The following is a 25,290-nucleotide window of genomic DNA, read 5'->3' on the forward strand; positions in this document are numbered from 1 at the left end:
ACCCGCAGCTGGTGGATGACTTTCTGAAAACCTTAAAGCGCCAGCACTCAATCTCAAAGACCACCATGGCGCAGGATGATCATCCTGATGATTCGGACTGAAAGGGCTGCCCCTTTTGAGCCCCTTGGAAGATGTGCACCATGATATGCTGGACACTGAATGAATTCTGAAAAAAAGTTTAAAATCGACTACCGGATATGGTACGACTTTGTAGAGGTACACCGAGCACCCTCGCCCCCCAGAGAGACATGATCACTCCACCGTCCTACAACTCTGAGGGGGAGGAGGTACCGTGTTTGCCACTAGTTGTTCCTCCCACAGGGAGCTCCCCCTTGACTCTAGCGGGCGACTAGTCGGCAGAAGTTGTTTGTTGGGGATGGGGTATGGGGAGGGAATAAATGTTCTGGCATGATTGGGATGCTTCAGTGGGTGGAGGGAGGGACTGTTCGGGACACACATGTTAGGTTCGCTAAACAGACAGATCAAAACAGACAAATATGGGCTCAAATACTACTGAGTTACTTACTAAATTCCACGGGTATTATTGCAATTATTGGAGTTTGGCTTTTGAATGGCTGACACAGCGAAACCCCAAAGGCTAAATGTTCTTATCTGGACTATACGAAGGCTGGGAGATCCCAGTAAGCGACGTAGGGTTCTGCAATACCTGGACCGCCAACAGATTCAAATAGTGATGCTTCAGGAAACCCATCTCAATCCTCACCATGCCCACACGTTTGCATCTAAATGGGCGGCTTATCGCACCATCTCATCTTACTCCTCATACTCAAGGGGCACGGCCATACTTATCAAAAATAACACTCCTTTTGTAGTCGCTGGTGAAATCAATGACAGGCAAGGACGCTACTGCATCCTGTGGGGCAGGTTGGGCCCCGACTCTGTCACTTTGATATGCAGCTACGGCCCGAACACTGACTCCCCGGAGTTCTTCATGGAACAATGGGGAAAAATAGTTGCGCTAGGATCCACTCATAACATATGGGCTGGGGATTTCAATGTAGCGTTAAATCCTGGTAAAGACAGATCTAACCCGGCGCCACACCATTACACTAAGGCACAGAAAGCGCTGCAAGACATAATGGAGTATGGGGAACTAATAGACACATGGCGACATTTACATCCCCAAGTAATGGAGGGCACATGCTTCCCGCGCAATTTGCCTCATGGGCAGGTCTAGACTACTTTCTCATCTCTAGAGGTCTACTACCGGCACTGCGCTCAGTTAGACAATTAGCCTGCACTTTTTCTGACCATTCCCCGGTTCAGATGAAGATTTCCCCCTTGGGAGGTTCCTTTCCATGCCCGAACTGGAGAATGTCACCCCTTGCGTTTCTGGATGAGGCCTTTCGAAATGTGAGTTAGGCCAAGAAATTGAGGACTTCCTACAGGGTTCGGTGGACACTGTTGAAACGGTCTGGGAGGCATTTAAGGCTACCATACAGGGGATTTGCATCTCGAAGAGTGGGGGCATTTACAAGACATCCGACGCACCCTACAGACACCAGAAAGAGAAATTAAGGAAATAGAGGCTAGACTTTCCAGGGGCACTGAAGGTAGGCTACAGAGGGAACTAGGGGACAAACTTACGGAATATATGGAGACAGCTGGCAGAGAGTCAAATTTAGGGGAAAATACTGGGTGGCTAGTCGATACGGGGAGGGCAAAAGGCCAGGTAAAGTCCTGGCGGAGACGATTCGGAAACTTAAATACACAAATTATGTACTAGAGATTCAGAGGCCAGGGGAAGCGGTGTACAGAGACACAGCTGATATACTTGCCACATTCCGAACCCAATATTCTGCAGTGTACACTTCAGGGAGAAAGGATGCGCTAGACCTGGATGAATACCTTGATGATGTGGCGTTGGGCTGGTTGGGAGACGTACAAAGGGAATTTCTGGCTGCCCCATTTGAATTGGACGAGATCAGGGAAGCCATTATGCAGCTGAGGTCAGGGAAATCGCCCGGGTTGGATGGGATTCCCGAAGAGTTTTACAAAGCATACATTGAACTCCTTGCTCCTATTCTCTAGGAGGTGTTTGAGGACACACTTGAACAAGGTAAACTTCCCCCCTCCATGAGAGAAGCGCTCATTATATCATAACTTAACCCCTTCCATGCTCATGACGGAACGGTTCCGTCATGAGCGTCGGTTGGCCTGTGCTCATGACGGAACCGTTCCGTCATGAGCCCGTTGGCTCATTAGAACGCTCAGCACAGCGTGAAAATTCGCGCCGCGCTGAAGCGGTTAAGCCTGGCAAACCACCGACCTCGTGTGATTCATATAGACCTTTGTCCCTTATAAATTGCGATGCTAAAATTCTTGCTAAAGTCATTGCCAATCGCCTAAAGTTACTAATGGAAAAGCTGGTCCTCCCTGACCAATGGGGTTTCATCCCAGGCCGTGCAACGTCACATAATCTGCGCACACTTCACTGTAATGCATAATGTAGCCCCTGACTTGGCATTGGCGGCAGTCTTCCTAGACGCCACTAAGGTGTTTGATTCACTAGAGTGGGACTATTTTATAGGGGTCCTGCGGCGCATGGGCTTCCCGCATGTATTCCTATCGTGGATCAGTCTGCTATACAACTTCCTATCTGCTCGGATAATGATTAATGGTCATGTATCAACAGCTTTTTATCTTACAAGGGGCACCAGACAAGGATGCCCCCTTTCCCCCTGCTCTTTGCGCTTGCGACTGAGCCTCTAGCTGCAAAGCTCCAACAACAACACCAGGACAAGGCGTTAAGATGTCAGCTCCGCCAGATTTTGGTATCCCTCTACGCGGACGATATCACCCTTTATGTCCGGGACCCCCAATCCAACCTCATTCCACTTTTGAGGGAATTTATTAAATTTGGTAAGTTGTCAGGAATCAGTATCAACTGGGGAAAGTCGAATATGTTTCCTCTCACACTTGCATCAGGGAGATTCCCCTTGGACTTTCTGCTGCAGTGGTATGTCTCAGACTGGATATACTTGGGGATACATATCTCTAGGGATCGTGAGGAATTACCCGTCTCAATTACGGCACTGCCCTAGATCGTATCACTGACAAGGTGACCGGGTGGATAGCAATGCCCCTCTCCATGGCGGGACGTGCGTCCCTGATAAAGATGGTAACACTTCCGCAATTATTATATTTATTCCTCAATATTCCATACCATCCAAGTAGATACTTTTTTAAAGCACTAAAGACAGAAATGATTAGACTGATATGGGGAGGTAAACAGTCGCGTCTCCAGCGGAATGTGCTCACTCGGCCCTATTCGTCTGGGGGCTTTTATGTCCCAGATTGAGAGCTATACCACGTCAGCGTGCAGATACACTATGCTTATTATTGGTTCAATCCCCCTCCATATATGCCGCAGATTGCAGCATACCATTGGCTGGCTGACCCGGACTAATATTTGTTCCATCACAACCCAGAGATAAGGCACCCACAACACTAACGGGTACAGTGACGGCTTGGCACCGTATTCTTGCGCTACTTTGGGGATCGATGATCTACTCCCCCCTCCTGCCCCTGGTATACCACCCGCTAATACCACTTCTGCAGGAGAAGGGATTCTGCAACTTACTTACAAAACTCAACATCAGAACTTGGGGAGATCTCTATGGCAGTGATGGGATTAAGACACAGGAAAAAATATTTCTGGGTACACAACTGTCTCCCCTGGACGTCCCCAGACATCTTCCTCTATTTGAAGCTCAGGCAAGGGGTCCGGCATATTTCCCCTGAATTCCTGAAGGAAATCCCTGCGATAACACCACTGCACATGATACTACAAGCGGACACACCAGGGCACATAGTTTCTAAACTTTATCATACTATACAATGTCAACGTGAATACGCCCCCTGTTTAGCACGCACGCGATGGAGCACAGAGCTGGGTTTCGATATTACGGATGAACATTGGGATTACTGTTGTCTGCAGATGCAACGGGTGTCTGCTAGTAGTAGACTTCGTATTATTCATTTCAAATTCATACATAGACTTTATTACACCCCGGCTAGAATGTTTAAACACCACTTGAAAGAATCGGACCGATGTGACAGGTGTAAGGCTGCAGGTGCAGATTTTCTTCATTTGGCCTGGGAATGTCCGGGAGTACATGATTACTGGGAACAGGTGTTTAAGGCTTTGGCATAGATGATAGCCCTTCCATTGGAGGAGGACCCCTTAATAGCATTACTAGGGCACACAGCACTGGTAGCGAGACCCTATTGTCACTTTATTTCACTGGCCCTATTGCTGGCCAAACGCCGAGTTGCCTGCAGATGGCGAAGGGGTAGGGCGCCCAATTTCAAGGACTGAATCTCTGACTTTACCTACTGTCATGAAACACTGTGTACATATGCTAAGTTATTACCGACGACGGGGGCGTGTCTTGGACACCATCGGGCATGGACGCGTGAGCTAGGAGCTCCGTGTCGACCTCGACAGTTATCCTGTTCCCAAGAGTCTCCTGGTGGCAATTGCGGCTCCGAGGGGGAGCCCCCCAGGGCTGGGGAGTACCCACGCAGTAGTCGAGCGGCTTTGAGAGATCCCGGGAGCCGATTACGTGGCGATCCCTGCTGCCCCCCTGGCGCCGCGCGGCCATTTTGACCGCGACCTGTGGAGGGCCTCGCATCCCCGGCCTTGCGTGATTAGCGGGCCGCTGGAAGAGCGCAGCATATCGGCCCTGTGGTGAGGCGGTGAGGCTGTCCGAGTGCTGCCTGGACTCTCTGCCGGGGACGGACTGTGCAGCGTGTCCGGCGCTGACTTGAAAGGCACCCGGAGGACCCCGAAGGCATTGCGAGAGCCTTGGGGAGGTGGAATGCTCGGAGCGGACGTCGCCACTGCCGGTAGCATACGCCCCAATGGTGAGGGGAGAGCGTCAACGGATAGCCGATCCAGCCCTGGCCCCGGCGCTTGGACGTGTGAAACTGGGCGCCTGACGACCTCCCTGGGCGCAGTGAACGGCGGAGTGTGGACAGGCCGGCGTAATCTGGCAGTGAGCTGGAGAGACCTGACAAGGAGGCATCGGGGGTGCTTGGCTCGGAGAGGACACTGCGGGTACCCCGCTCTACATTTACAACCCTCTGGCGACTATACTCCTTGCACTTTGGTGAGGTTGGGGGCTGTGCACATGGTGGGGTGAGGAAGAGTGGTGAAACACCCCCCCCCTCCCAGCGTGGTGTGCTGGTAGACGGCGGACCAGTGCCTAGATCGGTGACGGGAGGACTGGCTGGAGTGCGGGGGAAGGGAACGCAGCTGCTTTTGAGGTGGCGTGATGGTGACTTTTCCCCGCCTTCCCCCATTGGATCTTCTCCTCAGGGCCCGACCTACTCTGGACGCATCAGGACGGCTGGCCCCGCTTGGTGGAAGGCGAGAGGGCCTGATACAGGTGGCCCTGGCGTGATTGGCGAGCCTGGCACACCAGTCTGCGTGGATCCAGTGGTGCTTGGGAGTGGATCGCGCTAGTTGGGCGGAGAGCGATCGTGGTTCCCGGGGGCTTGGCGCACCTGAGGAACATCAACGCTTGGGGGGGCTGGGAGCGGACCCTGGGGTCGCTGCCCCGGATGGTGGTGATTGATGCTCTCGGGTCTCGCTCTGCAAGCGGGGATTGGAGGAGTAGTCCTGTGGAGCTGAAGTTTGGTTGGGAACTTTGGAGCGGCGTAAAATATCTAGTGGACTTACATTACCCCCCCCCCCCCGAGTACAGCGGTTACAGACGCACAGTCCTCGTGAATTGGGTTGGAATCCTACCTTAGGGACTGGAACATGGGGAAGCCGCGGCGGACAGTTGGGGCGGCGCAATCTGACCACGTTGATGAATCTCTTTAGACACAGGAGTTGAGCTCGACTGGAAGTCAGGCTGCAGGGCTTCAACAACAGCAAATGGAACAGATCCTCCAAGCTATATAAGACATGAAAGAGGCGCTACGTCAAGATATAGCGCAGGTATCCACGAGTCTAGGGTTGTTGCGGGCTGATCACGCGAAGCTGGCTGACCGCATTAAGAGCACAGAACTTGTATTGAAAGCGCTGGAGCCGCCCCAAAAGGCGACAGATGCCTCGGTGAGTGACTTATTGCGCAGAGTACAACAGGTGGAGAAGAGGGCCGAATATGCAGAAGGGCGCAATAGGCGCAATAACATACGGGTGGTGGGCCTGCCCGAAAAAATTGAAGGGGACAATATGGTTGCATATCTGGAAACATGGCTGAGAGATGTGGTCGCCCCGAGGGCTTATCGCAGTTCTACACGCTGGAAAGGGCCCAACGAGTGCCAGCTCACCCACCAGCTCTGGGCCGCCCGCCCCGACCAGTGGTAGCATGCCTGTTGCACTTTAAAGATCGAGACATTATATTGCAGAATGCCCGGACATCCGGCCCATACCAGGTAGACAACGCCTCGGTTTCCCTCTATCCTGATTATTCCCAGGAAGTGCAACTGAGCCGTTTCTCGTTTTTGGCGGTAAAGAGTGCCCTCCGGGAGGAAGGTGTACAATATGCACTGTTGTTTCCTGCGTGACTGAAGGTGATGGTGGATGGGACTGCGACCTTCTTTGACACGCCGGAGGAGGTGTGGCACTGGCTTGAGAAGTAACTAGCGTGGACAAATGGCTCCGGCCGATGGGAGAAGACGGCAGAAACTTCATCGAGACCTCGTAGGGGCCGACGTATCAGGAAACGTGTGAGGAAGGACCAGTTGCCATCGACTTCTCAGACGGATTTGGAGAGGCAGGTGTCTTGCAGGCGGTCTCTGTTATTTCGGGAGCTGCAGCCGCGGCTTCGCCGGCAGATTCGGAGTCCCAGCATGGCTCAGAGGAAGTGGTATCGGAGAGCTTTGAGGAGGACTCTGGACAATTACCGCAGGTCACCCCCGGAACTGCCGATGGCCTATTGGACGAGTGACTATGATTGACTTCAGTCCATGTAATTTCTGGACTACTACTCGCTGCTTTATCAGAGTAGGATGAGAGTGCCACCGGAGGGGCTGGATGATTTCTTGGCCACAGCACGGTTGCCACGCCTGGACCCGGAACAGGCTACCAAGTTAGGGGGCGTTATTTCCCTGGGTGAGATTAGAGGGGCGGTGACAGGCATGGCCAGGAGGAAGACGCCGGGGGCTGATGGCCTCCCGGTGGAGTTTTATGCAACGTATATAGACCTTCTGGCGCCGCATTTGCAAACTGTGTACGGAGAAGCGTGGGAATTAGGCAAACTGCCAATAACCACGAGAGAGGCGATCATAGTGCCATTGCTGAAGAAGGGCGGAGTCCTCACTTCCAGGTCACCGTACCGGCCGCTATCGATGCTCACGGTAGATTACAAGGTCCTGAGTAAGATCCTGGCCACGCGACTATTGGATCACGAGTACCTTGGTGCATCCGGACCAATCGGGCTTCATCCCCACTAGGAATACTGCGACGTGTATACGGAGGCTGACACGGATTATGGGCGAAGGAAGCGCAGTTTAATCTGGAGCTATAGTTCTATCGGTGGATATCGAGAAAGCATTCAATAGCGTGGAGTTGCCATACCTGTTCCGTGTGCTGCAGGAATTTGGTTTGGGGGATAACTTTGTACGGTGGACCAGACTGTTATACAGCTCTGCCACGGCCAGGGTTCATACAGGGAGCACTAGATCAGCAACATGCCAGGTGGAGAGAGGCACCCGACAGGGTTGTTCTTTATCCCCGCTACTGTTTGCGCTCGAGATTGAACCTCTGGCAGCATATGCTCGACAGGGACAGTTGTATGAGGGGGTCTTGCTACACGGAGAGGTCCATTATATCTCCCTCTACGCAGATGACCTTTTGTTGTATCTGGCGGATGCAGGGGACTCCCTGCGAAGCGCTAGAGCATTCCTTAGGGAGTTTGGTCACTTTTCAAGCTTGCAGGTGAACTGGAATAGGACCTGTCTGTTTCCTTTGAACTCCGCCAGTCGAGAGCCTCTGGCACTGGAGGATTTGCGGTGGGAGCCTAGGTGCCTGCAATATTTGGGCGTCCGCGTGTTCCACGCTCACTCTGACCTTTTGGAGGGGAATGTGGGCAGCGCGATGAGGGGACTCAGAGGTAGCATGGGGTTCTGGCGCACCCTTCCCCTCTCGGTGGCTGGGAGGGTGGCGCTTCTAAAGATGGTGGCACTCCCACGGTTGCTCTACTTCTTCCGTACATTGCCGGTATGGATCCCTGCTTCCTTTTTTAAGAGGCTACGGGCATTAGTGACGGGGTTTATATGGGGATCAGGCAGACGGCCGGTTACGTTGAATACTCTGATGCGGCCGAGGGACGAAGGGGGATTAGCGGTCCCAGATTTCGAGTGGTATTACCTAGCGGCACAGCTGCAGTGGCTTACGCAAGCCGTAGCACATGAGTTTAGAGGCCCGGAAGGACCACAGGGTAGAGTTATCCCCCGTCACGTGCTGTCATTTATAGTGCTTCGGCAGCGGATCAGGATGGACCAGCTCACGCTTGAAGAGCGCACCCTCCGCCAGTGCTGGGCTCGGAGCCAGACACGGGCGGGTTTCGCTGTCCCATATGCCCCGGAGATTCCCTTGGGCATGTGCACTGCCCTCCCGCATGGCGGAGACTGGACGGCGTTGGCTGGCTGGGAGGAGCGCGGGATCCACATGATTGGGGACCTTTATAGGGACGGCGTTCTTTACTCTTTACAAGAACTGCAGAGTATCTACGACTTACCAAGAGGGGATTATTTATTGCATGCCGCTCTTGTGACGGGAATTCAGAAGCAGTGGAAGATGGGTCTGTCAGAGCCCCCGACTTCGTTGGGCTGTCAATACATTACAATGGTGGCGGGGACGTTCAAAGCTATTACTTGTCTGTATAGGAGGCTGTCCACGGAGAGGCTGTTACCTCTGGATAGGTTAAAGGGCAAGTGGGAGGAGGACCTTGGCAGGCCCATTCCTGAGACAACTTGGCTGTTACTGTTGAGAAGGGCCTGGAAGGGCACACGCAATGCCAGGTTTTAGCTGGTTCCATTTTTTACTCTCCACAGGGCCTACTTAACCCCGGTTAAGATTCACCAGTATTTTGGGGGAGCTCCACCAGTGTGCCCCAGGTGCAACGCAGAAGGTGCTGATTTCGGCCACATGTTTTGGTCCTGTGTGGCTCTGGGATCTTATTGGGCGGAGGTAGTGCTGTGTTTGAATCGGGTAACGGGACGTGAGCTGGAGGTAGAGATGGGAACTTGCCTTTTGCTTTGGTTTCCACATACTCCCAGCACCAAAATTACTAGCAAATTTTATGATCTAGGGTTGATAATGGCAAAGAGGGAGCTCACCATGCATTGGAAAGCAAGGGTGGGACCCAGCAAACAGAGGTGGAGGACGAGCTATTTGAGCTGGGCGGGCAGTGAAGGGACGCTTCATCTGCAGCTAGCTAGGCGTGCCTCCAATGATAAGGCGCTAAAAGCGGCAAGAGCATGGGGGGCATTAGTGGCAGAGCTTCAATCACCAATGGAGACAGACGAGGGGGAGGCAGATAACACTGGACCTGATCAAGGAGCGATGGCAGGGGAAGGAGGAACTGGGGGCGCAACAGAGACGGGGACAACTAGGTATATAATGAGAGGGATCCGCACACACACTCCAGGTTAAGAACTACTGGGGAGTCATGACCAGGGGTCTAAGCACACATGAACACTTATATGGCACCTTTAGATTTCAGAGACTGGAACTGATGTTATTTTACAATGGCTGGTATGGAGGGCACACTGACGGGGGGAGGGGGTAGAGAGGGAGGGGGAGGCATGGTTAGGAGAAGAATGTTGAAAGTTAATTTCTCCTGCACTGTAAACTTGAAAAAGGACCAACTGGGTGTTGGTCACCTAGGTATCATTGTACTGATTGCATGTTGGCTGGAGAATCTCAATAAAAATTGTTTAAAAAAAAAAAATAGTTATTACCGATGACATCCCGTCCTTGTGACATTTGGGCACTGCTGAAAGGCCCTTGTCCATCTTGGGCACAAGAAAGTAGAGGAAATAGCAACCACAACCTACTTCTGGCATCAGGACACTTTTGATAGCTCCCTTGGCCAAGAGAGCTGAAACTTCCTGGTGGAGAAGTGCCAAATGATCCTTCTACATGCGATCGAAAGACAGTGGCATGGAGGTAGGGGTAGTTTTGAAGGGGTGGGAGTAGCCCCTTCAGACTATGTGAAAAACCCACCTATCAGACGTGATGGATTGTCAGTGGGGGAGGTGATGGTGAATCCTGCCACCCACTGGCCGCTGATGGGCCTGAAAGGTCAGACTAAGTGGGTTTGGAGGCTGCTGCAGGAGGGCGGGAGGGAGGGTGGACTGGCTCGTCTGCTGGTTCCCAGAACTGCGTTTTTGGGTCCCACGTCCGCGGCCACACAGAGGGTGTGCACCGATGGCTGGACTGGGTCGGACATGGTGGGTTACCCCTTCTGTAGCCAAGAAAGGGGCAAAAAGCAGACTGTCGTGGACGGGAGGACCCAGTGAGACCTAAGGCTCTGGCTGTAGCCCGAGAATCCTTAAAGAGCTCCAGCGCCGAGTCCGCCCTGTACCCAAAAAGGCGACGGCCATCGAAGGGCATGTCCAGCAGAGTTGACTGAACATCTCCCGAAAAAACAGATGTCCTTAACCAGGCGTAGCCCCGAAGAGCTACCAACGGGGCAATTGTTCTGCCCAGTGAGTCGGTGGTATCCAGTTGAAGCGAATTGTGAATTTTGCTGCCTCTCTCCCTTCTTCTATTGCTTTGGAGAGGAAGGCCCGGGCCTCCTCTAGGCACTGGGGCAGCACCTGCGCAACTGTATCCCAGATGGTACGGGAGTATCTGCCCAAGAGGCACGCAGTATTCAAGGACCGCAGTGCCAAGCTGGAGGAAAAGATCATGCTCTTTCCAAGATGATCCAGCTTCTTGGATTCCCTCTCCGGGGGTGCAGAAGGGAATGCGCCCTTGGAAGAAGAAGCTTGGACCACCAAGCTCTCGAGAGAAGGGTGTTGGGTGAGGAAAATGGGATCGCAAGGCTTGAAGCTGGTCTGACGATGGGACATCCATCACACACCAAGAGTCGAAGACGCGAAAGAATAAGTCCCCAAAAGTTGAAAACAGTTTAGGCACAAAGTGACTAAGGGGCAAGTTCTCTACGGATTTGCGCTAGGCTGGCACCGAAAAAGAAAGAACGGACATCGGAGCGCAGGGGTGGCGTCATTATAGCCACTGCAAAGTCATTCTGGCGACCACGAAGGCGACGACGGACGTCGAGTCGACTGACACCACCTACCGACGTGCAGGGGTACTGCTGAAGAGAAAATTCTCTAGATCCAGTCTGATGCCTGGTGGTAATTCTAAGGCAAGGAATCTATAACTAATAGTCTCTTTCAGATAAATGTGTATAGAAATGACTGACTCAAAGCCTTCGCATTCTACCTCCGAAACCGATGGTAGAAAAAACTATCTAACATGCAGTTTGTGCCCATCCACCTTGTGGACCAAGGAATAGCGACAGAACATCTTGCGCCTCGATACACTTTTTGAAAATAAAACAACTTGTAAATGTCCAAGTCCAACACTAGAACGCAGGCAAATGCAAAGCATGTGTAGTTACAACGATACATGGAATTAACTTATATGTCTTAAAAGATGAGTGCTTTCAGAGAGAAGGGAAGAGTGTCTGTTTATATATAGTAAACCTTCTTTCTCGTAATCCTGAAAGTGGTTGCATACCACTGTGCCATCAAGAGAAAACAAAGCTAGTGGCAATAAACTATCCCTAGATGAGTATTTACATCAACCATTCTCCTAAATTGTCACCTCAGTTAAGAATATTAACTGCTTTTGGAGACATAGGGCAGTTAACAGGTCTAGAGCTTGTAGGCCAGTATTAGTTTGAACAACGACCTATAGCAGAGCATAACCCATTCACTGAATTGTTTATTTGCTCAAATAATGTCACCAAAATCAATCATACATATTTTATTGACTTAGAAAAGAGAAAACAATATTGTCCACAGTTTTGAGATTTGTATTTTTAACCTGGATGTCTTGGTGAACACTTTGCCCAATGAAATATCTTATCTTAAGCATTAGTGATGCTCTCAGCCAGTCAAGCTAGACTCATTTCAAGACAGCTAATTCCTTCAAGATCTGTCCGTGTGTTCTGCGAATGTCTGGTATGGATGAACAGTAGGAAGAATAGCCCAGAGGCTAAGTCCTACCTGCTTCCAAAAGAGACATAACCCATAAGATAAGATTGTCCCTAGAGGTGGGTGCGTGACTTTCTTTAAGATGATCGCCATTCATTAACTCTCCTACTGACCGTCCGCTAATCCGTCCCCACCAAAGATAATGTCTGTCATCCCAATGTAGCGGTTATGCAGATGAAGTCAAGACATCTGCAATAGGAGGACTTTTAGGCTTGGGGACATATGAGCAAGGCCTCTCTAGACCATCAAAATAATTCTCACTCATTGCTGTGTTGTCACAGTGGGAACAGCAGGTGGCTGACAGGAAATTACTCTGCCTGCTATCATCGACCCAACAGAATTGTCTGAGGGGCGTGCTGCTTGTACCCTCAAGAATGACCAGGCATGCTGTGCAGAGAGCAAACCTAGTAGTGAGAGTGGAATGCGTTGAGCCATTTGAACAGAACGCAGTCACTTCAGCACAACAGGTAGCCATTTGAGCACACTCTAGGCTGCATGAAGATAATGCAGAAGAACCCCTAGGGCTACAGACCAGAGCGGTGGACAATTAATGCTGCCTGAGGCCATTTGTAACTGGTGACTTTATTGTGGCATCCAACAAGGATTTTAGAATGAAGGATCAGGATCTGCAGCCAGTGCAGCATTAAAGAACTTATCACCAGGTATTAGTCCAGCACCTACCTCCACAAACAGCTTACCTAAACAAGCAGCCTAGCTGCCTCCTTTGCTGGCCTTTGTGTGGGGACCTGGGGTGAGTCTTTTTTATTCAGTGCATTCCCTTTCTCTGTAACCCATCCAGTTTCCATAGTTAAAAATCAAGATACACTCTCTCTTTATGAGGTTGGGATGCCACTCCCACAGGTGAAGGTGAATCCTGCAGTGCATTGGAGAATCCTTCCTCATATGCTGGTCACTGTCATCTTATGAGCCTGCACCGAAAATGCCTGTCCCTTTTCCTATTGGTGCTTGAGAACCTCCTCCTATCTTGCACATTAAGCTCTATAAGGTAGCCGCTTACTAACTCCTTTGTCTCCGAGGGGGTAGATGCAGAGCTACTGCTGTGCTCAGAATGGGTAGGGTGAAACACACTGCAACTTTAAATGATAAAGCAGTGGAATATAACTCTTGGTGCTGCATGGACTCAGCTCTCACCTAAGTCTTTAAGGACTCTTAAGTGAGGCAGTTACACTACCTCATTTAAGGTCACAATTCAAGCCACAGAGGCAAGAGCCAGCAGCATCTGTAAGTAAAGAAATGACTAGAAGAACAGACCCTGCTACCATGGCTCTTATCAGCATGGAATCAATCCTAAAGAAACTCACCTCCATCAAGGTCTCTATGTCTGCTGTGCAAGAGAGCATAGCAGAGACGAATGCTGAGATCAATTCCACCCGTGCTAACATTCTGTGAAGACATTACTCAATGGAGCGTTGTCTGGCTGCAGCACAGGAACTGCTTCATCAGATCAACACATCACTACACTTTGGTTGAGAGACATAAATCCTTCATAGGGGCACAGTATATCTGGAGGACAGGAGCAGAGAGGACAACATTTAGATTTCTGGAGTTTCTGAAAACACTGAGGGCACTGACATGTCGGCTCATTCCTCCCTACTTTAATTGAACACATTTTTCCCCTACCTTGGAGTTTCACATAGCCCACACTGTACGTACAAGATCGATATGCAAGACAGGAACCTTCAGACCTATTCTAGACTGTCTCTAGCAACATTGACAGGCCAGACAGACCAACATGGCTGCAAAAGGAATGAAAGTACCCTTCGCTTACAGCAGCTGCAAAATTTATGCTGCTTTCTCTCAAGAGAGAATGATCAAGAGGAAGAGGTTGTTGCACTCTTGGCTCTGAAAACTACACATGAGATACAGACACTTAACCCGCTACAATGTTGATCACAGTGCATGGCAGAGACTGATGATTAATGAACTAGAGGACCTAAAAAGGTTCATACAAAGATTGGACTCTGTGGACATGGACACACCACAGATAACGACCACTGAGACTGCAAGTTGTGCCCAGTGACCTCAAGGGGCATCTGGATGAGAGGCAACTCTGGAGCCAGAATGTGAAGACTGGAACCAGTCATAAAAAGATGAGCAGCTCAGGAAGACCATACTGATGAAGTGATATCCAGGATAGAAAGGTACAAATCCTGGTTCTCCACAGTATTTATTGCACTGCAATAAAGCATAGCAACAGGTCGTAATGCTGGATACTACTATGTGACACACTTGCTTCTAACACACCGCTTCCCTCCTTTTCTTCCACTGATGCACCTCAAGACTCAACCCAATGACCCTCTGTCTCTCCAATCTACCAATGTATGGAAGGTTCCCCTCAATCCTGTGCACAACTATTTAGTCTACACGCTACAGAGGGCTGCTCTAGGTCACTTTGCAGTTGAGGCTAAGCACAATCGGCTATTTATTTTGGTCATAATTACCCTGAGCATGCACATGGGCAAAATACCTCAAAGGGACTTTTGCATCACCTTCTTGAAAGTAAAATGAGCTTACTCACTACATCAAGCACAAAAATATATTGTTATGCTGGTTTGCCAACCCTCCTGGCATTGTACTACAGCAAGAAATCTCTCCGACTAAAGATACTAAATGAATAAGGACTGGATGGAAATAGAGATTTTTGCTGATAATAAACCCGCACACTGATTTGACCGTCTGATCTCTGACTCTTATATGAAGAACGGGGTTGCTATATTGTTTCATAAGTCACTGCCTGTGACTGTACAAAGGGTGTGGAGAGGGGCATCAAGTTAAAAACTCTGTCCAGGAACTGGGATGGTGTTGGGCTCTGTTTATACCCCGAATGACCCAAACTTTTCTTTTTTCACTCAATTATCCAGAACAATCACAGAGATGGGTAGGGTTAGGATGTTCACAGGGCGTGACTGGAGCATGACCTTTTGGGAAATCATTCACTGCACGGTGTGTGGTAGCTACTATACTCCAGAGATAGGGAATATATATTTGTGTAATATTTACATGGCATATGTACCCCATTATTTCCTCATGCTCTGTTCTTGAGAAGTACTTCTAACCACAACCCAGTGCAGTTGCAAATGGACCTTAGTTCCATGGTACACCGTAATTACACTTGGCACATGAATGCTAACACACACAAATTGCATGAAAAAAAAGAACATACACATCTTATGATGTACTTTTCAGACAATGTGGGACCTCTGGCCTCTGACCAGACACCATGAGCAGTCAGTAAGGCATATATACCAAAGCCACCCATCTAGAGACTCACCACGCTAAAAGAGAAGTTCATGAAAGAACAGGTGAAAATAGAAACCATTATACGGACCTAACTAGACTAAGCAGTTGTGGGCCCCGCTAGATGTTACAACACATCCAACTTCTACACAAACTAACAATGGCTAAATATGATATCAACTTTTTATTCATGACCAAGTTGAATACACTTACATAAAAACACTACAAACACTGGGAGAAGGAAGGCATACTATTTTGGTCCAATTGAGGAAGAGAGAGCTGAACTGTCGACGATTCCAGCAATCCATTCAGACCAGGGGGTGTTAATGGCACACCATATGCAAATACTTGAACATTCTTCTCAACCTTGAGGACTCTCCTCAGAACCTTACCTCACACTTGGAAATCAGATTTCCATCCACTATCCGTTTGCCTTGCCTTACAGAGGAGCAGAGAGTAGAATTGGGAGGCAGCATATCAGAGGAAGAAATAGGAAAGGAAATAGATGACATGAGCACCAGTAAAGCGCCCGAGGTACACAGATTTCTGATTGAATATTATAAAATTAACAAAGTCAGGATATCACAACTGTGAGTAAGGCATTCTAACATGCTGAACAGCAGTGCTGTGAAGATCACGAAATTAACAGGGAGAACATCTAATTGATCTCAAAACCTGGCGAAGATCCTCTTGTCCAGTTAAAGGCCAATTTCATTATTATATAAGGACACTAATTTAATCGCTTGTGCACACACAAGTAGGATTTGTCCCTCGTAGATCTTCAGGGAACAACATAAAGTCACTTCATCTCTTGTGGCAGGCGATAGACGATATGGATAATAAAGTGACCATCTCATTAGACGCCAAGAAGCATTTGATCAAGTCAAATGGGGTTAGTGGTTTAAGACTTTCAAGAGACCAGGTTTAGGACAAATTTTATTATTAAAATACGGTGGTCATATACTGAACCTCTAAGCTTAAGTTAACTGTAACGGTTTCACCTCAGACACATTTGCTGTATGGAGGGTGGGTCGATATGGTTGTCCTCTCACTTCCCTTTTGTTTATTCTGGCCCTTGAACCTTTGACTTTACCAAATCCACAAATCTACTGGAGTGAAGGGCATAGCCTCTCCGGCCCAACTTACAAAGATCTTCCTGTGCACCGTCAATATCCTGTTTATACTCTCAGATCTAAAGTATCTATACCTGACTTCATGTCCCTCCATAGACACATTTTCTTAGTTCTCTGGCTCCCGGATTAATTCGTCTAAAAGAGATATCCTGTTGATGCTCTCATGTCCAAAGTATCTAAACTGTGTGTCATGTCCTTCATAGATTAATTTTCGTCTTTCTCTGGTTCTCAGGTTAATTGGTCTAGCAGTGAGGTGCAGCCAATGTTCAGATCCACTGCTAGGCATTTACCATTTGAGACAATGTACCTTGGGTACTAAGTTATCTTGTTCAATTCAGCCCTTCAGAATATGGTGCAAGACAATATTCCCACATTGATATTTAAGACATCCATAGATTTTATTATGCAGTTGAGTTTTCAATTAAACCGGTGCCCTGTCTTGTTCTGATAAACACATAATCCAGTGCTTTTCCATTCTATGCATGATCTCACAGAATCCTGAACCCCCTCCTTGATAATGAATCATTGTATGGACCTCACATTCTGACCGGTCTGAATGTTCTGCCAATACATAGACCTGATAAGTTGGATGCATTGGACTTAACCCTGGGAAAGTACTACACCCACCCTACTTAGTTCAGCTGTTGTGCATAGTTCCCCTGTCGTTCACCGGATTCTTATCTCTGCATCTCCCAATATCACATCCCACCCACCTCCTGCACACAGCCCTCTCACAAATCCATCAGTTTTCTAGGCGACAGTCTGTTGCTCGCAAGCAATCCACATGATCTGCCTTTGATGAGTGGAGCCTCTTTATCCCCTAACTGGTGTTCATCATTCCCTCACAACAGCCCCCACTTTCCATTACCCCTATCTATATACCACTCATCTATGGTCTTAGAGAAGCTAATGTTCTTTTCTACATATGATCTCGATTTTAAGTGATTGTAATGTGTAGAGACAATATATTGTATGTTTGTTGATTCCTACATAGCTTACATCACTTTCCTTTGAAAATACCTAATAAACTTTGTGTCAAAAAAGATAAGAGGGGCCTACTCTCTGTACCTGAAGCCCAGAAAGGCTTGACAATAGCACTGAACATTTCTGCAATAGAAGAGTAGCAAGAGTTAAATATATCTTAAGTTGTTGCACGGCACCCGGTAGTGAGCATGTATTAGGTTTGAAGATCCTTGACTATCTTATTCTACAAATACTAGCAAGTCCAGCCGCACTGAAGTAAAGGTCAATGTCACTGGACCCACCAGCACTGATGAACTTTAGTAGTAAGTCACAGTCATGAATCAGTCACCGAAACATTGCTTGGTATCAAACTGTTTCTTTGAACACAACGGTGTGTATGTATGGACAGTAATTGTCTTCCCAACCTTGATCCGGATTCAGACTAGTGTACAAATACTAAATCAGGCATAACTTCCCTTTGTTTCCGACTCTGAATTACAATCGTGGCACAAATGGCACATCCATGGGCGGTTTCCATCAGGTCAAGCTTGGAGTAAATCAGTTAGGTAAACAGCACACATTTGCAATTGTTATACCTCAGAAAAGGGAAAAATGTGAATATTTCCCCAAACTTTCATGTGTTAAGTGGAATGGTTCACAAATAAGGCATCTGATAAGTACTGAAGCCTGAGCAATCGATAGTTACCAGACTGACAATCTGTGGCCCTTCTAGAATAGCACCTTTGTGTCTAAGCCTCTTCCCTTCATGCTAACGGAGGTAAGGGCGATAATATGGGAGATAATGTGCACCAGAACAAGATGTGCCATCACAATAAGAAGACTGCTCGACGTTCCATATGTTTACACTAAAGAGCATTCTTCTTCTGCCATGCAGTTTTTTAATGTTGTAAATAGCAGGTGTCTTACCACTGATGATTCCTTATAAGTATAGTTGGGTGGTTGCTTGGCGGGTCGGTGCATCTCCGAGTCCACATCTGTGACTACACTCTGCTCCATCTCCTTTACCCAGTTTTCAGTGTAGCTGTGGTGCTTCCCTGCTGAGTAGTGGGAGTGTGTACTGAGTGTTTCTAGGGGCATGTTGGCATTATTGTTGTTTTGCAAATATTCCTCTTCGTAATCCTCATCAACGAGCATTTCACGTTCCTCCCCAATTTCCTCCATTTCGTGCATTTCCCATGACTCCTTGGTACTCCCGCTTTCACTGCGTTGCAAATTTAATCTTCCTAAATGTAGTATAGGCTCATCAACAAGTTCTTCTTTTGAAAACACCTCATTTCTAAAGACCTATGGACAAAAAATATATATTAAGTCGTAAATAATGAATTCACACTGTAAAAACAACTTGGGGAAAATGTTCATTAATAATACAATAAAATAATTAGTCCATCTAAGAATACATCAAATTGCACATTTTATAATGCCAGCACTTATTTTCAGCCATTTGTTTAAGTTATACAGAAATTAAGATATTTACACCTTTGACTCACTTAAGTGACCAGCTCAAATTTTACTCCCACACCATAATAATTTCATGCATCTTCCATAAGACCCATTTTATTTGCAAGCAGCTGTGATGGTTCTTAGTGCTAAATTATTTTAGAGTTGTAAGGTGTCTATGTCAGGGAGATAGCAGAACAGCATTAATATAGCACCAGCTTCCTAATACGAGTTGGCACGGTTGGAGGGTGTAGCCTGTGATGTATATTAATTAAGAGGTATGAACAATTCTATGTCAGGACCGAAGGCTTCAGATTATGCTTTTTCCCTTCTTCGCTGTTTATTAACAAAAACACACAGCAGCCAAAAAGCAATAACATAAGCCCTATACCTCAGAACAAAGGATATAGAGGCTAGCACATCACTGGAAAATTCAGAAAAAACTACAAGTCCCATGGAATGCAGCAGAATAGTCCGCAATATAGTCCTTCATTAGTGTCCATGGCATCTAGATAGGACGTCCCTCCTATGACCACTTCCTCTTTCTTCGCTGCTTCGCAGACAGTTAAGTGTTTTTTTTGCCTCTCTCCTCACTGTGTTCTCACTGTGGGGTAGTTTGAGGGTGTTGTTTATTGTAATCTTGTACGCTTGTATTGGGGGTTGTTGTTTTCCTTTTCAGAGCCCCTTCAGTCACGGGAGCACTCGCTGCTCTTCACGCGACTTCCCCGGTGTTTTGCGGTCTCCTCCGGCCGCTAGGGGGAGCCAGAGCATCTCGTTCGCCTCGGCGCGGTTTTTCTCTTCAGGGAGACCGCGCTGAGGTGAACGAACCAACGGAGCTTGCCCCGCTGCCTCACCGTGACGCTCAGGTCTCCTGAGTCTGTATTGGCCCCATTTTCATTACCTACGCCCCGCTGGGGGTCTGTAAAGCGGTTTTACCGCGTTGCCGCCTACGGGCGTTTTTCTCCTTTGGTCGTGGACCTTGGTCAGCGGACTCGATAATTCTCGCTTCGGTGCTTACTCTAATCAGGGGTCCCACTCGGCAACTCTGGGCATTAGCTTGCCTAATCTCCACAACTGCCCCACCAATTCCGGGGATGCCTGGCTCCACCTTGGGGACTCCCAGGAGGGAACATCCCACAGGGAAAGCCAGGACGGGTTCCCCAGAGTTATACAGCGCCGGGACGCCCCGTTGCTGGGGCAGCTGTGCGCTTTACAAGTATACTACATTTACATTTACATTTGTTTCCTGCATTATAAATGCTTTCTAAGCACGCAGGGAGGCAGCAGTGACCCGGTCTTATTGAGGGTCTGCGCGCTGTGGGTTGGGTGCCCCCTATAATTCCCGGTACTACTGGGCCCAAAAACGTGACAGTGTAGCTTTGTCCCCTATATTTTCACAGACTACTGCCTGTTGTCCTGCTCCTGTGCCCCCCCCCTTCTCCTTCTCTTAAGAGGTGTTTGGGTTGGGCTGTATAGAGGCAGTGATGGACCAGGACGAGTAGAACGAAGAGGAGGAGTCTCATCAATATTTAAATGATGAGGAGTTTTATACGGCGGTGGATAGTTCCATATAACTCTGCGTGACGGAGATTGTAGGGCCTACCTCTGCGCCTCCACTGACCCCGGGCCCTTCGGGGTCCATAGGGACGGCGCCCTCGTCCCCTGGAGGTTTTTCCCCGGCAGACACTGACGATGAGGATGGGTCTGTGCGTTCTTGGCGGCCTTCGGGCTCTGCCACCGAACTACCCCAGGATAGTTCGGGCATGTTAGACCCGGATGAAATAATGCATCCGCGGTCGGCTGCCTGGACCCCGGGGGAGAAAGTGGCGAAGTTCGTCGCAGGACGCCTACGCAAGCCCCTTGAGAAGGAAGCAAGGAGTTGTCTGCGCGGGGAGTGTCCTAGGCCCACGTTGGAGGGCAAGGTGGCCCTTACTCCCGAGCTAGACCCTAAAATGGCCACTTTTTTGGCGAAGTTCGTCAAAGATCCTCGCAAGGGGATTGATCTTTCCTGGCGCTCCTGTCAGGACAAGCTTCTGGATGCCATTGGTCCCATAACTTAGATCTTGGACATGGCAGAGGAGGCGATAGTGTCAGGTGCGGCCATTTCCCCTGAGGTCCTGTCCAACTGGGCACAGAGAGTAGTGGGTTTTTTTGGGAAACGCCAATTGCGCCCTTTCCAACGAGCGCCGGAGGTCTCTCCTCATTAAGCTTGACCCGAAACTAGGAGACTTGGCCTCTTCGGAGGCGGGGACGGTGGCCCAGGGGGGCCTCTTCGGGGACCACTTTATCAAAGAATTAGGGAAGTTTGTCTCTACCTTTACGTCCCTGGATAGGGCGCAGACAAGTATTAAAAAGGTTTTCCAGCAACGCTTCTCCAGGGAGGCTGGTCGCGGTGGGGGCCGCGCGACCGGCCGCGGTGGTCAGCAATCTGCCAACAGAAATCAAGGCTCCGGACGAGGACAATTTAATACTTCTGCGAACTACAACACCTTCTATCCCACCAGAGGACAGAGCTTCCGAGGGCGCGGTGGGTTCAAGAATGCCGGTGGTAGCAATTCAAACGGTGAGTGTTATATCGGGGGACAGTGTCCGCATTTGGGGAAGGTATAGCCCTGTTTCCAGAGGCATGGGCCGAAATCACGTCGGACGCCTGGGTCTTACAGACCGTCCGCGGCTTTCACATAGAGTTTTACGATCGGCCATGCCAAGATAGACCTCCACACCCTATCATTTTCTCTCAGGCAGATGCGCAACTGGTCGACGAGGAGGTCGCAGACCTGTTGCGCAAAGGGGCCATTTGTCGTTCGACACAGCATCCTGCCGGGTTTTTGAGCAACTTGTTTCTGGTGGACAAAGTAGATGGGGGAAAATGTCCGGTAATCAACCTCAAGGAATTCAACGGTTGGTTGGTTTACCGGCATTTCAAGATGGAGGGTATCCATCTTTTGCGGGATGTGCTACTCCCGAACGACTGGATGGTCCGCCTGGACCTCAAGGATGCGTATTTGGTGGTTCCTATTCATCCACCGCATCGTCGTTTTCTTCAATTCCAGTGGATGGGGCACATTTTCGAGTTTACCGCCCTTCCATTCGGTCTTTCATCGGCACCTTGGTGCTTCACGAAGCTACTCCATCCGGCGGTGGAACTTTTGCGAAGCCAGGGGGTTCGGACGATTGTCTATTTAGACGACATTCTGTTGATGGCACAGTGCCCCGAGAAGTTGAACCTTCAACTCCGACAGACAGTATCCTTGCTCCAGGGGTTGGGATTTGTGGTAAACGTCAGTTCTCTCCCCTTCTCAGACAGTAGTGTTCCTCGGCTTTACCGTGGACTCGGTGCAGTGCATCCTGAGCCTTCCTTCCAGGAAAATGGGGAAGATTCGTCATATTCTGCGTCAGACGATCTCGAGATTCCACACATCGCTCCGACAGATTGCCCGGGTGGTAGGACTGCTTTCCTCATCCATTCAGGCAATCTTTCCGGGTCCCCTTCACTACCGGGCCCTTCAACGCCTCAAGGCGCATCATCTCTGTCGGGGACTAACGTACGATCAAGTGGTTCCCCTATTGGTCGAGGTGAAGGAGGAAATGGCCTGGTGGCTGACCCATATGGAAGCTTGGAACGGCCGGGCGATCTTTGGGCCGATTCCAGACTTGGTGATAGAGTCAGTCGCCAGCGGGTTGGGGCGCCCGTAGTGGAGAATTCTCCACAGGCGGCGCCTGGTCGTCCGAAGAACAGGAGCTGCATATCAACTGCTTAGAACTGTTGGCAGGGTCCTTCGCGGTACGCTGTTGGACCAAGGATTCGGTTCGCTCCTACGTTCTGCTTCGGATGGACAACATCTCCGCAGTCCGTTACTTCAACCACCTGGGCGGCCCTCGTTCAAAAGCCCTGGCGGACTTGGCAAAGGTTTTTTGGGATTACTGCCTAACACACCATATCTCAGTGACAGCGGAGTATTTGCCGGGTCAACACAACCAAATAGCGGATTGGCACTCCCGGCACTTGCGGGATTCCAGTCAGTGGAAGCTGGACTCGCAGGTTTTCAGGTGGCTAAACACGCAGTGGGGCCCGTTTTCGGTAGACCTCTTTGCATCCCGTCTGGACCACCAGCTCCCGCGCTTTTTCAGCTGGAGGCCGGACCCTCTCGCGGAGGCCACGGATGCTTTTCTCCAGGATTGGAGTCAGGAGAAGTCATACGCCTTCCCTCCGTTTTCGATGGTACTAAGAGCGGCGGCCCATCTTCGCCGCCAGCAAGCGGACGTGGTTATGGTGACTCCCTGGTGGAGATCTCAAGTTTGGTTTCCGGTTCTTCTGGAACTTTCTTGGGATTCTCCAATCCTACTCCCCCGGTTTCCGCGTCTTCTTTTCAACGCGGACGAGAATCCCCATCATCTGATCATGCAGAGCTCTCTTAGCCTCATGGCATGGAGGCTTTCAGGCGACGCTGGTCGCTCCCAGGCCTTTCGAGACCTGCTGAGAGTTTCCTCTCAAAGGCCTGGGCAGGTAGCACGGCAAAGCGGTATCGTTCCGCCTGGAATAAATGGTCCCGCTGGTGTCTTCGACGGGACCTGGATACCCTGGTCGCAGGCGTCGTACCAGTTTTGAATTTTTTAGCTGAATCGGCTTCGACCGGGCTGGCCTACCGCACTGTCAACGCGATGCGCCCTGCGATTTCCGCAGGCCATAATCCGGTGGCAGGTGCGCCGATAGGGGAGCACCCCTTTGTTTGTAGGCTCTTGAGAGGCATTCGACTCTCCTTGCCTCCAGAACCGCGTTACTCGGTTCTCTGGGACGTCAACCTGGTCTTGAACATCTTTTTGTTTTGGCAGGCGAACAAGTACCTCTCTTTGAAAGAGCTATCGGCGAAGTTGGCAATGCTTTTGTGTCTGGTCTCATGCAGGCGAGTGTCCGATGTACGCGCCTTAGATATCTCGGCGAGGGTTTTTTCCCCTGATGGGGTGGTCTTCACGTTGGGGCGCCGCACGAAATGTGCGTCAAGAACAATTTCTTACCCGTGTTTCGTGGACGTCCCCAAACTCTGTGTGGTACAATGCCTGAAGGCATATGAGGATTTAACCATAGAGCTGCGTCCTCCGGGCGAACGACAGCTGTTGATTGCACTGCGGAAGCCACACAAGGCTGTCTCATTACCCACCATCGCCAGATGGGTTCGGTGGATCATGCAGGAAGCAGGTATCGATACGAAGCAGTTTGGTGCCCACTCAGCAAGAGGGGCCATGGCTTCTAGGCTTTCTCTTGGGGGGCCCGTCTGGAGGACCTGATACGTGCGGCGGACTGGTCCTCGGACTCCACTTTTAAGCAGTTTTATTTCAAAACGGTGGTGGATATAGTGCATTTGGTGGTAAGTAAGCTTTAAACTAGCATGATCTGAAGCCTCCGGTCCTGACAGAGAATCGAAATTTTCCTAGCTTAGTAACGGTAAGTTTCAATTCTATTAAGGACACGGAGGCGAGGATTATCCCTCCCTGCCACCGGTGGAGTCGATCCCTCCCGTAATGCAGTAAGTACGCAGGTTTTCCAGTGGTGTATTATGAGACTTGTTGTTCTGGTACTGGTGATTATAACTGCCTGATCTGGAACGTTTGGTCTTTCAAACCGCTGATGCTGTTGTATGTTTTTTGCTAGGTAACGATGGTGCAAAGCAAGACCAGTGATATTGAGGCGTGACTCGCGCGAAGAAAGAGGAAGAGGTCATAGGAGGGACGTCCTATCTAGATGCCATGGACACTAATGAAGGACTATATTGCGGACTGTTCTGCTGCATTCCATGGGACTTGTAGTTTTTTCTGAATTTTCTAGTGATGTGCTAGCCTCTATAACCTTTGTTCTGAGGTATAGGGCTTATGTTATTGCTTTCTGGCTGCTTTGTGTTTTTGTTAATAAACAGCGAAGGAGGGAAAAAGCATAATCCTCGCCTCCGTGTCCTTAATAGAATTGAAACTTACCGTTACTAAGCTAGGCAAATTTCGATTCTGTTTCTTAGGTAACAGGTATTGTGAAACTTCAATGTGGTGTTCAGAGCATCTTCATTAAGTCTCTGGCTGCTGTGCCTTCGAATTGTGGTGATTTACGGATTCACATGGTGCTGAGTTATGGAGCTGAAGAGGAGATATTCTTCTAAACCCAGACATTCAGGAAGGCGATTGCCGCTGGTTGTATATTCTGTAACTGATAAATGCTCTGCAGTGTGGCAAATGATATGGGGTCCGATCTTGGCCCCAGTTGGCATACCGTAAAAATACC

General features: G+C 49.4%; 1 protein-coding gene across 8 annotated transcripts in view; it reads right to left on the reverse strand.

Annotated features, from left to right (window-relative positions):
• Nucleotides 1-25,290, reverse strand: part of PATJ (PATJ crumbs cell polarity complex component) — a 1,530,963-nt gene that overhangs the window by 951,627 nt on the left and 554,046 nt on the right. For all 8 annotated transcript variants that reach the window (XM_078669616.1, XM_078669595.1, XM_078669605.1 and 5 more), the window contains one exon: nucleotides 18,492-18,869. In XM_078669616.1, coding sequence (XP_078525742.1) covers nucleotides 18,492-18,869 — 378 coding nt within the window. The remainder of the gene's footprint in view (nucleotides 1-18,491; nucleotides 18,870-25,290) is intronic.

Source organism: Lissotriton helveticus, chromosome 1_2 (genome assembly GCF_964261635.1).
Source record: "Lissotriton helveticus chromosome 1_2, aLisHel1.1, whole genome shotgun sequence".
Lineage (NCBI taxonomy): Eukaryota > Metazoa > Chordata > Amphibia > Caudata > Salamandridae > Lissotriton > Lissotriton helveticus.